The following is a 13,187-nucleotide window of genomic DNA, read 5'->3' as shown; positions in this document are numbered from 1 at the left end:
AGTAGTAATCGTTGTACGTTGCCAGAAATATAAACGGTGGTCAGCAGTGGTCAGCAGCGGTCAGCAGAGACGAGCAGAGGCATGCAGTGGCAAGCAGAGATCAGCAGGGGCGAATAGTAGCAAGTAGTAAGCGTTATACGATGTCAGAATCATCAGGGGTGGTCAGCAGTGTTGAGCAGAGGCCAGCAAAGGCATGCACAGGCAAGCTGAAACCTGCAAAGGCAAGCAGAGACAAGCACAGGCTGACAGAGATCAGCAAAGACCAACAGAGGTTCGCAGAAGTCAGTAGTAATCGTTATAGGTTGTCATAAATATAAGCGATGGTCAGTAGAGTCCAGCAAAGGCAAGCAGTAATCAGGAGCAGTCAGTAACAGTCGCTGTATGGTGTGAAAAGTTGTCGGGAGTTGTGTACTTTTGTCAGCACTGGTCATCAGAGGTCATCAGAGGCAAATAGAAACCAGGAGTAATTTGCAGAGTTCAGTAATGAACTCTAGGAAAGGCAAATAAAAATACCTGGGCAGTCGAGATTCCAAATCGTATGCTGTGGACGGGAGTTCGGATTTCAGTTATTAAGAGCGAGAAGGCAAATGTGAGCCTTTCTCTCTCGACTCCCACGAGGCGGTCCGAAATTACTTCGGGCAGCTTCGGAATAATCGAGAAAGAGGGCATGTGTCAGTTTGCCTTTGTCGACTTTCCGAAACTCTACAAGCTCACGTACGCGTGATCTGGCATGCGTGAGTAGGGCACCGGGTGCTGAATCTGACATCTTTGGTTGCAACCACTCGAGACTGCCTTCGCCGACCAAGTTTATGTGTTAACATAAGGTTAACACGATTTTGCTTGGATGAGATTAGAAGACACTTACAAAACAATTGTCATTTCTTTAGTAGAAATATTTGTTCGCACGTCACATTAATATTTTTGTGGGATCTCTTTTACCCATTTATCATGTAACAACATATGTATAGATTTTTTCACCACTTTGGAACATCATCAAAAATAGACATTTTATTGGAATAATACACTAGAAAACCAACAGTTAAATTTTTATATATCCGTTGTGAAGTATTTGATCGTACAATTGGAAATTTTATGTAATAAGTAACAGATAAGCAATTGTTTGTTTTTTAATCGTTATTTGAAAGTTTTATCTAGGTAAGAATTTTATTATCTGAGAAGTCGAATGCCTCTCATTCCGGAAGTCGATATATAATTTCATTATCTTTTATTAAAAAGATTAGAAATTTTGTATATATTTATGCTTTATAGAGTCTTTATAAATGATTTATTTATTAATATACAGCTGGATTTCTTCATTTTTGGGAGCAGAAAATAATTTACTCTCATATATTGTTCTTTATCTTTTAGTTCATGAACAATATCACTAGTATGGATCTGTCAAAAACCATAGGATACATTTCGCGTTATACAATTACTTTCTTTGAATTTTTTGTTTAAATTACAAAAATCTTAAATATGTCAGTGGTGATATATTGTATAGTTATGCTCCGCAGTGTAGAAATATGCGAAGTATCTTATATTAGGTCGTCGCATAAGTTGGTGCTGTTCAATATTCTGAAATTGACACATAGACTATTAGTTTATAGAAAATTAGACGCGCTATTTATTGCATGAAAAATAATTCATACTACATACGGTTTTTTTCATATTAATTATTTATAAATTTTTATTTGTTCCTTTTATTTCGATGGGTCTGAAAATATTTCAAACATCTTGAGGTTTACGAATATATTTTAATTTTCACTAATATTGCAATTTAAACTGCAAGTTGTCACTACTTATTCATGACGAATATACTCGTCATAACACAAAATTTTACACCTTTTTCATGACGAGTATACTCGTCAAAAACAGTTAACTGATTAAGGGCCTCTCTTCACGTTCCTAGAAGTGTAATACAAGAAAATTTTAACTCTTTACGAAAAAAATAAAAAAGAAAACTTTAAGTTTAACCCTGTTACACGAGAATTCCCCCTGAAGTTGTACTAGAAAACTCAGTACGAACATATGGAACGACCCAATATTTTTGTCGAATACCGTAAGTGTTGACCCGCATCGAAAATCAGCGTGAGAAAAAGATGTTGGTTATGGGATGACCGAATATTCAGCGCGTGAAGAGAGCGAAGAGCACGTGTAGCGTGCCGCGCATCTGTTCTCCAGTCGTTGTACCTTGAATACGATTTTTCCAACGGAGCGGTCGATCATTGAATCGACTATCACGAGTATCGGATCGGTCCCATCAGTACGCACGCGTGAGTCGTGGCAGCGAGCCGATGGTGGCAGTTTCGCGGTGCGTTTTATCAGTCGACGCGAGTCGAAGCGAGCCGCGGCGCGGCGTGTCCCAGATTTCCAGGCGGTCGCGTACGACCAAGCGACAGTGCACAGCACCGGCAGCTGTTCCGTCGATCGTTCGCCGGATCCTAGATCGGTCCATCCTCAGAACGGTTTCGCGGTTGAACGGGTGCGGATCGATCGACCGGTAGCCACATCCGCGACCATGTTTCCGGATACCTGGAACACGTAGTCCGCCGCGTGCCGCAGCTGCATTCGGATCGAGATCACCTGAGACGATTGCACCTGTGTACCGGCTACTTTCCGATCCCGGCCAAGTGTTTCGTGACCGTGCTCCTTCAGTGATGTCGATTGTCGTCGAACGTGCGAGGACTGCGAAGGTAAACGATCGAAACCTAATCGACGCGTTCCCTCTGCCCGTGAAAATCGCCAAACACCTGTTCGATCTCGCGTTTCCACCAGTCATCGTTTCCCAACTCGAAATCCTCGTATTCTGGGCAATAAAGCATCGTTATCTCGACGGTAGTATTCGTAACGCGATAAGACGCGTCTACGTTTCCGACGCGAAAGTTCTCGATGCTTCGCAACGATTTTCTCGACGCGTCGTGTTCGATTTCGCGGTTCTTCTTCCGCGTTTTCAGCCGGAGCGGAGTATCGCCGTATCGTGAGAAACCGCGCGGCGAGGAACGACGATGGATGAATCACCGACGCACCGGCTTGCGTTTCAGTCATCGAGACGTCTGTCCGTCGATCGATGCACGGTATTAATTAATTAGGCGACCCGCGTTAACTCGCAATTGAGAAATAAGAGGAACGTCGCGACGATTAGACCGAGCAAACGCGAACGGCCACGGTTTGAAAATTCCAGCGACGCTAGACACGAGTCGTTGCGGCTCGTTCGTGACACGGGCATAATAGCTTCCGGTCCGACACCCATCTACCGCGGCTTCCGGTATCACTGTTACCCTCTCGTGAGCTCGAAACGAAAATGGAATCGCTCTCTTTCTCGACTTCCCGGCGCGGTGTAACGGCGTCGACCTTGGATCGATGGACAAACTCGCGCAACGACGTTCATTAATTTCTCGTCGATGTCAAAGATTAACGGCGGATTTGTCGTCGAAAGTCGGTGTCCGATATCTCGGTACGTAACGGAGATCACGGAAAACCGTAATAACGAGCAGTGACTGTCTATTGCTCCGTTTCATCCTCGAAAGGTACCGTTACGATCGATGCTGCGCCTTTTTCTTCTCTTCGCGTGTACGCCAAATTATCGCAAATTATTTTTATAAATCGTCCCAGTTTCGTCCTCCGCTTTGTCTAGTTTACGCATCGAGAACGAATCGATTCTTATTCGAGCACCCGGTACGTGGACACGCGCGTTAACAGTTCTAGTATTGTACGCGGGTGTAATTGGACGACAGGTGTACGGACGCCGCGTGTTTACAAGGTGCTCGAAAATACACCTCGTCCAGCTGTTGTCGCTCGACGAGGCATCGGAGATTTAAATTCTCGACGTAGAATTTACATTTTATCGTTAATTCGTTGATTTTTCATTACCTTTTTAGCCGTCCTTGATTCTAATAGAAACACCGTTTTTTGTATTTGGTTTCTTGCACTTTTTGACAAAGGACCCTTGTATTCGAGTTATTAACCTCTCCAATTCTCTACTTATTTCTGTTCTTGATAATATACTACTTTACGTTTAATAATTAATTAAGTATTGTTATTACTATACACAGGTAACCCTCCTATAACACGGTAGATAGGTTCCTAGAAAATGCCGTGTTGTGTGAAACCGTGTTATATGAGATCCAAAGTCAGCCAAAAATAAATATTTTTTTTTAATTCTACATAAGCAACTTAATTTCTGTGAAAAATATAAATGTATGTATAACACAAAACAAAAAATATTATTTTAATTTAACCCAACTTTAATTTAACAAATTATAATTTGTTTATATATTTTCATGTAAAACCACTATAGTTCATTATTCCTTCGCAAAAATCATGTTATCCAGTGCTGTAGAAGTATAGTATTCTACAAAGGTTTTCGCAATTTTCTTATCGTGTTAGAGCGAAATCATGTTATAGGATGCCATGTTGTAGAAGGGCTACCTGTAGTTTCGTTCGTGTACAATTATTGATTTGATGGGTGAATTACTGATAACAAGCGAAAAAACTGATAAAAAATAATTTTAAGTTTAAATGCTTCAAGCAAACTTTCTTGATTGTTTTATCTATGTATTGTCATAGAACTTTTGATTATTAAAATTATAATAGTGAATGTATAGTGAAATGTCGATTATCCAGACTAATAGAGAGGAAAATTGGTTTCAGTAATCGATTTTTCGGATAATCAGTCTAGTAAAACCAATCTAGTAAGTATCCAGTATCGCGTATCAGGTATCTAATACCAAGGTATCAAGTATCTACCAAAGTAAAACTAACTATCGTATAATAGAAAGAAATAAAGTAATTTTAAAAGAGCCATATTTATCATATTAAAGAATATGTTAAACGTGACATAAAAAATAAATTAATAATTCTGTTTCTTCTACGATGAATATCGAAGAGGCATCTACCTCTTCTTTAGTTTTCGTCAACCTTAACGCAATATTCATTTTTGCATTACTATTTCGTTCTTTAACAATTTTGATTCATCGTTTTTAAGTTCGACGATTGTGGACTTTCCAACATTATATATACATATTTACATTAGAAATCTTCTTCAAAATTTCTTTTTCAATTCTAACACCATTTTTCCCCCTTTATTACTCATAATGTAAGTGAAACGTGTAATTTTAATTATGCGTTTATATCTAATATTTGCAAAATAAATATAGACTTCGAAACGTTAACAATGTTAGAACTAGACTTATATTTCACTAATTGATCATTCGCATAGTTTACGAAATCGACTTTCTACTGTAGTGTACTTACATAAAATCATTATTTCAATTTTATTTTAAGTTAGCCATGATTCTGAATACTTCGTTTTCTAATCGAATATTTACTCGGAAAAGGATAATAAGGCAATCCTTTCCTTTATTATTTTGGTTCACATTACAATTGCAGTCATAGTAATCAAGAATGATCGAAATCGTGTCAGTTAGTAGGACTATATCTTATCTTATGACTTATCTTTCTTTATATCTCTGAATCAAAGTTCAATTCTAGTCATTTTTTTAGTTGTCGACTTTTTTTCTTTTGTTCTAGTATCAGTTATATCTTTTTCATTTCAAACAAACAAAATGGTTGGAATCGTGGACACCGTGAGACATTTTTTAAAAGCGACTATTTTTCAGAGTATGCAGTGACACCAATTTTAACTTTGTTTCATCCAAAAAATAAAAAATGTTACTAAAATATATGTATATAAATGAACCTTGTAAATTTGACTGCAAACAGTGTTATAGTTTACTTGCAAAAAATTCCTCAAAAATGTTTGAACAAACGCACTTCACGTTAAAATACTTCCTTAACACTAAAACTACCAACAATTATGGTATATTTATTTGCACCAAAGAAATTAAAACTATAGATATTTAAAGAAATATATAATCCAATGAAAATAAATGTTTATCCATTCTCTTATAAAAAACCATTCTAAATTTTCAAAAATCCAGTCAAGTAAATTTGCAACAATTTTCATTAGAAATTACGAATGGGTCACTTTGACCAGTTCGGTAGTTGTAGCGTTAATACAGGGTGTTCGGCCACCCTTGGGAAAAATTTTAATGGTGGACTCTAAAGGCCAAAATAAAACGAAAATCAAGAATACCAATTTGTTGATGGAGGCTTCGTTAAAAAGTTATTAACAATTACATTCAAAAATTTCAAATCGTCCTGGAAAAATTATTTTCGGTTGCGAGGGTCAATTAGAATCATTTTTGGTGAATAGGCATACCCTCGAAATTCTACCCACTTTTTAGAAAAAAATTCGAGAAAGTGTGAAATTTTTCGACGGGGGAAAAAATTTTCAAATCGTTCTAAAAAAATTATATTTAATTACAGGGGTCAATTACAAGCATTTTTGGTCATTACACATACCCCCGAATTCCTACGCACTTTCGAGAAAAAAATTCTTTACCGAAAATCTAATTAGATGACTACGAAAAAAAAGAATTTCAAATCATTTTCGAAAAATTATTTTCGGTTACGGGGGTTAATTACAATCATTTTTGGTGAATAGACATACCCTCGAAATTCTACCCACTTTCTAGAAAAAAATTCGAGAAGGTGTGAAATTTTTCGACGGGGAAAAAAATTTTCAAATCGTTCTGGAAAAATTATTTTCGGTTGCGGGGGTCAATTGCAATAATTTTTGGTAAATAGACATACCCCCGAAATCCTGCGCATTTTCGAGAAAAAAATTCGGAACTGGCGGAACTTTAAACGTTAATAACTTTTTAACAAAGCCTCCATCAACAAATTGGTATTCTTGATTTTCGTTTTATTTTGGCTTCTAGAATCCCCCATTAAAATTTTTCCCAGGAGTGGCCGAACACTCTGTATATTCGGTAGTTCGGTAGTTGTAGCGTTAATATCGCAACGTATTTGTCTGGATGAATTTTTTTACGTCGAAAAATAGGTATTGCGAAGCGGACGCGGTGTCGTGCATCGGAATTTCCGGGTTGTTGGAGCTCTGCGAGGGCGGCCATAAGGTAGGGCTTGTTTTCGAAACGGTGACCGCACTCGAGGATTCACCGGCGGGAGTTCGAACAACAGAATGCCCACACCTGACCAACGGACGGAATACATTAATGAATCCCTTTTCACCTGACTGTCGGTCACCTGACTCATTTCCTGCGCGCTCGGTGCCAAGCCCCCTGTGCGCATTTAGGATCCTAGATAGTCATCGCGTTTTACGCGCCTTCTCGCATCCGTTTCGATCGATTAAATCAGCGCGATCCGCGAACGGGAGACCCAGTCGGTTTGGCGTTCGCTCGCGTTCACGTTCCGTCGTTCGACGCCCGGGTAAACGGTTTGTTCAGCGCGTACAGTTAAATATAATTCGAACTTGTTTTCAATTATCTTACATATGCGCTTCAAGCGGTAAATTAATAGCGCTTGAATATTTCGGATGGAATCACAGTTAAACTTATGATCTATCTTAAAGCACAGTATGGTTTATACTTGATTTTAACTTGTATGTTTTACTTGTTGTTTGTATTCTCCTATTTCCCGTCGGAAATTCTACCCTTAAATACTTATCGGTCTAGAGGTCTGGCGGATTGGTTGTCGTTCACATTTTGAAATTTGTCAGGGAAGGCGGTCATTTTCCCTGATTGGAGGAGTATTTTGGTGGAAATTATTAGCGGAGTGACCGCCTCCAAGCCATTGGTCACCCTCAGGTACCGAGGGCACCATCGAGTGACGTCCGAGAAACTCCGCGTGCCTCGACCGTAGCAGGTAATAAGTTTATGAAACGCCTTGACCTTACTAAGGCATGCAAGACGAAACAAAACTGAAAAATGTTTAAGCCTAAAATAAAGAACCATATAGCTGATTGTAAAACATCGTAGAAGGCAACCGATGGTCGATGGCTTCATAAGCGTATTGTTGCTACGGGTCAATTCAGGGTTTCTTTGGACCCTTTTTCGGGCGTGCATGGGTCGCGCTGTAAATATGTTGTTACCATGTAACACGGTTGTTCCATTTTTTTTTGCGAAACATTCGCGAAACGGTCGAAGCCGGCCAGACGGAAAGAGACCGAAGGAAACGATCGAGCGCAAGGTGCAACACGTGCTGGACGACAGCTGTTTTCCGGTTTAAGCCGAGACGTTAAGCCCGTTTTTAATTCCGCGGCTGAACGCGTTTCGGGATGTAACGATGACGGTAATGACGGCCACGAGGGGTGAATCTTCCTCCCCTTGGCCGTTACACGATCGTAAATTGCTCGGTTGTTTCGCCCGCTGGGCATAATCGACGCATAAATAACGAGAATATGTACTTCACATTTTATTTAGCGCGAGCGTTCATTATTTATGGACAATCTCTTGATATAAAATGGATATAGGCATCGATACAGTAACTACAAATATGGATAATGTTTAGTTAGGACATGTATATGGTGTTCCACGAAACTCGTACAAGGCGTAGTTTTAAAAGAGTTAATGAAAGAACAAGACCAAAATTTCATTGGGAAGCATCGAATATGTTTCTGCGTTTTGCGTTCAAATGTTTCAATACTATCTAAGTCAGCTTGATTTTCATATATTTTCGTATCGAGCAATCCGTGCGTTTCTTCCATCCAGACCTAAAACTGATTAGTTTAAAAGATATTTTATTCATAGAACTGACAGTGAGTTCGGTAATTGGTAAATAATTTTATTTAAACCGTTTCGATGTTTAATTTTGAATCTTGTTTATTATAAAATAGAGCTCCTTTTTAAATTAGTAACAATATTTTATATTAAAGACGATTCAAAATTAAAAATGGAAAATGTAATAATTAAATTACTTGTCTGTATGTTCATATCATGTAAGCACGTACTTGGTATTTACTTAGTGGTGAATAATTTTTTAGAAGCGATTATACATATCAAAATAAAATGATAATCAAATGTGACAACCTATGCTGATTTGTCTTGTACTTTTTTACTTTTTCTGATGCATATTTATTATTAGAGAATGTTCTCGATCAATCTTAGAAAGAATTAAGTTTGACAAAAAACGAGTTAAATAGTTTTCTGTATTTTCTCTACTTAAAAAAGAAATTAAATTATATCTCAGTCCTTTTCGTGTATTTTCGTGAATTAATAATTCGAATGCAAAGTCTCAAATGCAGTTTCGTCATTCTTGATTTTTGTGTTATTTTATTGCATAAAATAACTCTCTAAAAGATTGCTTGCCTAACTTTGGATTTTCTTCTGTACAAGATAGTGAACTTTTATAATGTTATATTTTTCTAGCACTCTAATTGCACTATTTTATATAGATAGTAGTAATAATAAAAATGAAATATAGAATATGGATTAATGTAAAAAAGAAGTCAAAGAATTTAAAGGAATTTATTACTCGTAAAAGTAGCCACAAAATGATCAATATAAATCTGCAAATTAAGTTCGATTTGTATTTATAAAACTAATTCTCTGACACAATACGTACTTTCGGAGAGCGATAACGAATATCTATTATATTTGCTCTACTTTAGGTACGCGGAAAAAGGGAAAAGAACAAACTGACATAGAGGAGAAGATTCCGAAGACTAAGAGGATCTAAGAATTATTATGGAGGACGAAGACTTTGGCTTCAGGAAGAGGGGTGACGACGTCATCAAGAACGCCAGAGACGCAGGGAGGAGCGACGAGAACAGTGGCCCACCATCGGAAAAGGTTCGTTTTCGATCAAAAGATAATTTAAGAGTTTCGAATTTATTTCACCAAAAACAACACATTTTATTTCCCAACGAAATCTAGCCGAAAGCAAAGTGAATACAGAAAGAAAATTGTACACCATTAAATCGTAAGTGATACTTTTTTATATTCGGACTTTGCTCTTACTTCGATCGTTATAATTATTTCTAATAATTAATTTGAAAACAGACTTAATTCCGTGTTTATAAGACCGATTTTTACAAAGAAATATAATATTTGGGATTACAAAAATTATATTCCTGTGTAAAAATCGGTCTTAAAGTAGTATCTTTACAATCTTTACGTATTAGTGGGAATTGAGTTGCGATCGAGACTAAAACGCAGACGAAACGTTAATAATAAATAGGATTACAAACATTATATTTCTGTGCAAAAATCGGTCTTATAAACACGGGATTAAGTTTGTTTTCAAATTAATTATTAGAATTATTTATAACGGCGTCGAACGAAAAAGTTTGTAGGACATTCTATTCTGTCAATGATTGCGTGAATTGCGATATATGAAATCTAATTAAATTTAATCGTGTAGTCTTCGTAAAAGATGGGTTTGTTCGTCTATACGTCGCTATATATAGACTGTAATCATCATCGGTGGAAAAAATAATTAGAGTTAGGAAATCGTCGTAAAAAAGATGTTCGGATAACGCGAACAATGGTTGATCATCGGGACGAAGGGTGATAGAGAAACTTTGAAATTTTTAGGCGGGAGAGATCGTTGGTGGGTCTGAATCGGTGATGACAGCGCCGTTATCCGGGGCGACCGAGGCCGGAAACGCCGTTCCTGAGCGACCAGCGACCGCCTCTTCGTCCTCTCCGGCTTCCTCAGTCGTTTCCAACCCGCCGAACATACCGAACGTGGTCGAGTATCACCTGAAAGTGAAGCCTGGGCAAGCGCAGAGAGCCTGCCGGTTAGATAACAGTCCAGTGAGTACCGATCATCGCTCCGGAACCATTTAAACCGATCGATCGATCGAACTGTCCTTCGATTTTTCAAACGATCCGGTAACTGTCGCGCACTTTCGTCGAATCGATCAAAATCCGTTACCTTTTCACAAATACTAACGGTATTTATTTGAACGTGGAATATATCGTGGATATCTATTAATCATGTATACAATCGTTGACCGCTTTTCACGCAGACGAGCCACGGGAACGAGGAAATGAAGAAAGATAAGAATCCTGTGTCTTCCATCGAGAAAAAGAAGGATCTAGTGTCGAAGTTGTGCCGCCTGTCTATCGACAACAATGTCTTCGACGGTTCCACGGAACTGCCTCAGGTGTTTCAGGTATATCTTCTGGGTGTTTACCTTTTACCTGACGCGTACGTTCCATCGTTTCCATCACAATGGCTAGATACTTCCTAATTTATTGTTCAAACGTGCTACAGTTCGTGCGTCTACTCTCCTTTCGAACGTACGAGGGGGAAAAAATTTTAACTCGCTCCGTTTCGAAAGTCCCGGAGCGCGTACGCTAGGAGCCCAAGGTCTCCGCATAGGTTTAATTACTACCTGAGCGAAGTTGCGCGTGGGAGACTAAAGGGGACCCCTTTTCAGGTGAAATATCTGGGCTCTCATGATGCCAGGGGCCTCTGGGGCATCAAACATACGCGGAGGCCGGTCGATAACATGGTGGCCGCCGCCAAGGCATTACCGACCAACACGATGCTTCCTTTGATCAAGCTGATCGTCTCCCAGGAAGGTGTTGCTTTGCTGCCCCTCGAGAAGAGGAAGCAGGACCCGCACTTCGCCAAGATGTACGCCATCGAGACCATCTCCTACGGCGTTCAGGACCTCGTCTACACCAGGGTATTCTCCATGATAGTGGTTCGCGAGACGGAAAACTTCCGAAGAGTCTCGCCGTTCGAGTGCCACGGTTTCGTGTGCGAATCGAAACACCACGCGAGACAGCTCACCTACGCCCTGGCCACTGCCTTCGAGATATACTCGAGGACCGTGAAAGCTCAGGATAAGATGGCGGAAATGGCCGGCAACAACGCCAAGAAGAGGTTCGCCATAGATCTCAGGAGTCCCGAGGAAATCGAAGCCGACCTGGCCGCGGACTCCGAAGCCTAGATCGTTCGTGTCTCATAAACTGTTGCATCAGTGAGACTCGTATTCGTGGTCAACATAGAGAACACGTTTTCGAAAACTTTTAATGTACAAAGCGTCCCGCTTGAATCGAGACACCTAAATATTTTAAAGATTATTTCGATCACTTCGAATTCGCATCTTCCAAAACTACAAATGAAACGATGTTAGACACGGAAGAAGTAATTAGCTGTATTTATCGACTCGATTACGAGATAGGCTCGCACAGGAGAAAAGTATTAATATTATTCTTTTGTTTGAACGAAATAAGAGGCTGGTCGAGGACACGTTGAGGAGAGGCAATTGTATTCTCGACAACTCGTTGTAAATAGAAGCTTTGGCTGTACAAAGTAATATAAATAGTATGTTTAACGGAACAAACGTGGAGTCGTTTTAATTATAAATAATATTTTTGTTATGATCGTTGTTTGATATTTGCTTGAGTGTAATTTCAGGCCAGTAACTGTTAGAAGATAGTCGACACGCGAATCGACGCTAATTCCGCTTTCTTCGGCGACGTGCGTACTTAAGTCGAAGTTGAAACTGTTTGAAAAGGCTTGTCGCGAGAACCGTTCGCGGGCACGAAAGGTGGTGCAATTGTTGGTGGTTAATTATTTTATCGGCATCTACGAGCGGAGGATTAGGCCACGCCTATCCACGACATAATGGCTAGTTATCCAAAGATACCGAATAGGAAAAAAGAACTGAAAATCACCGACTCGACGTTGGTGATTTTTTCGATTTCATAAAAAATGCGATATCACCCTGAATTATATAAAAAGAAAAGATTGGATTTATCTCTAGCCCGTTTGTGTGTGCGTGTGTGTGTGTTTTTTTTTATCTTCATCCTACGAATTATTTCTTTCGATGTACAGTAACTTCCCATTACGCAGATAAATTATACGTTATCCTACGTAATTATTTAATTTATTCTCGACTTGCTGCTAAGTCACGAAACCAATATAGACACATATCAGTTGTAAATAAACGACCGAGGAGCACGTTGCCAGCAACGTTTCTTCTCGACATCGTACTAACTATAAATATAACTTTGTTTAACCGTTAAGTCACTTTTCTCTTTTTCTTTTTTTTTTAATATTCAAACTATCGAATCTCTGCACCGACGTTTCCCCTTTCGTTCTAGGCTCGGGACATTTGTGTAACTCTTCGTTTTTCTCCGCGCGCAAGACGACTGTTTGATTATATTAGTCGTCCGATTACCAGTATTAGCGACTTGTATCAATAACTCTGTACAATAAATTTTTTACGGACACTTTAACTTCTTTATTGCGACGTTTCTTTTCAGCTTAGATTATCGGAACGTTGTAAAATTACATTAATATATTGCACACTTTTTACACGCGTACGTACGCGATTATTACGTCCGCGCGATCGTTCTTTGGCCGCG

The 13,187-nt window shown here is 39.1% G+C and overlaps 1 protein-coding gene across 2 annotated transcripts; it reads left to right on the top strand.

Moving 5' to 3' along the window:
• Positions 1–2,088: 2,088 nt before the first annotated feature.
• On the top strand, positions 2,089–13,045 carry LOC143345180 (uncharacterized). 2 transcript variants are annotated; one of them, XM_076772083.1, is made up of 5 exons: positions 2,089–2,693; positions 9,470–9,650; positions 10,395–10,616; positions 10,832–10,978; positions 11,246–13,043. In XM_076772083.1, exons 2-5 carry the CDS (start codon positions 9,546–9,548, stop codon positions 11,762–11,764), a joined length of 993 nt encoding a protein of 330 aa, XP_076628198.1. In that variant the 5' UTR covers positions 2,089–2,693; positions 9,470–9,545; the 3' UTR covers positions 11,765–13,043. The 2 variants fall into 2 exon arrangements, with proteins under 2 accessions (XP_076628198.1, XP_076628199.1); XM_076772084.1 differs by lacking the exon at positions 2,089–2,693 and adding an exon at positions 7,074–7,297 and having other exon boundaries at positions 11,246–13,045.
• The last annotated feature ends 142 nt before the right edge of the window (positions 13,046–13,187 follow it).

Source organism: Colletes latitarsis, chromosome 8, assembly GCF_051014445.1.
Source record: "Colletes latitarsis isolate SP2378_abdomen chromosome 8, iyColLati1, whole genome shotgun sequence".
Classification (NCBI taxonomy): Eukaryota; Metazoa; Arthropoda; class Insecta; order Hymenoptera; family Colletidae; genus Colletes; species Colletes latitarsis.
The sequence above is the reverse complement of the archived record's forward strand: the minus strand, read 5'-3'. Positions and strand labels throughout refer to the sequence as shown.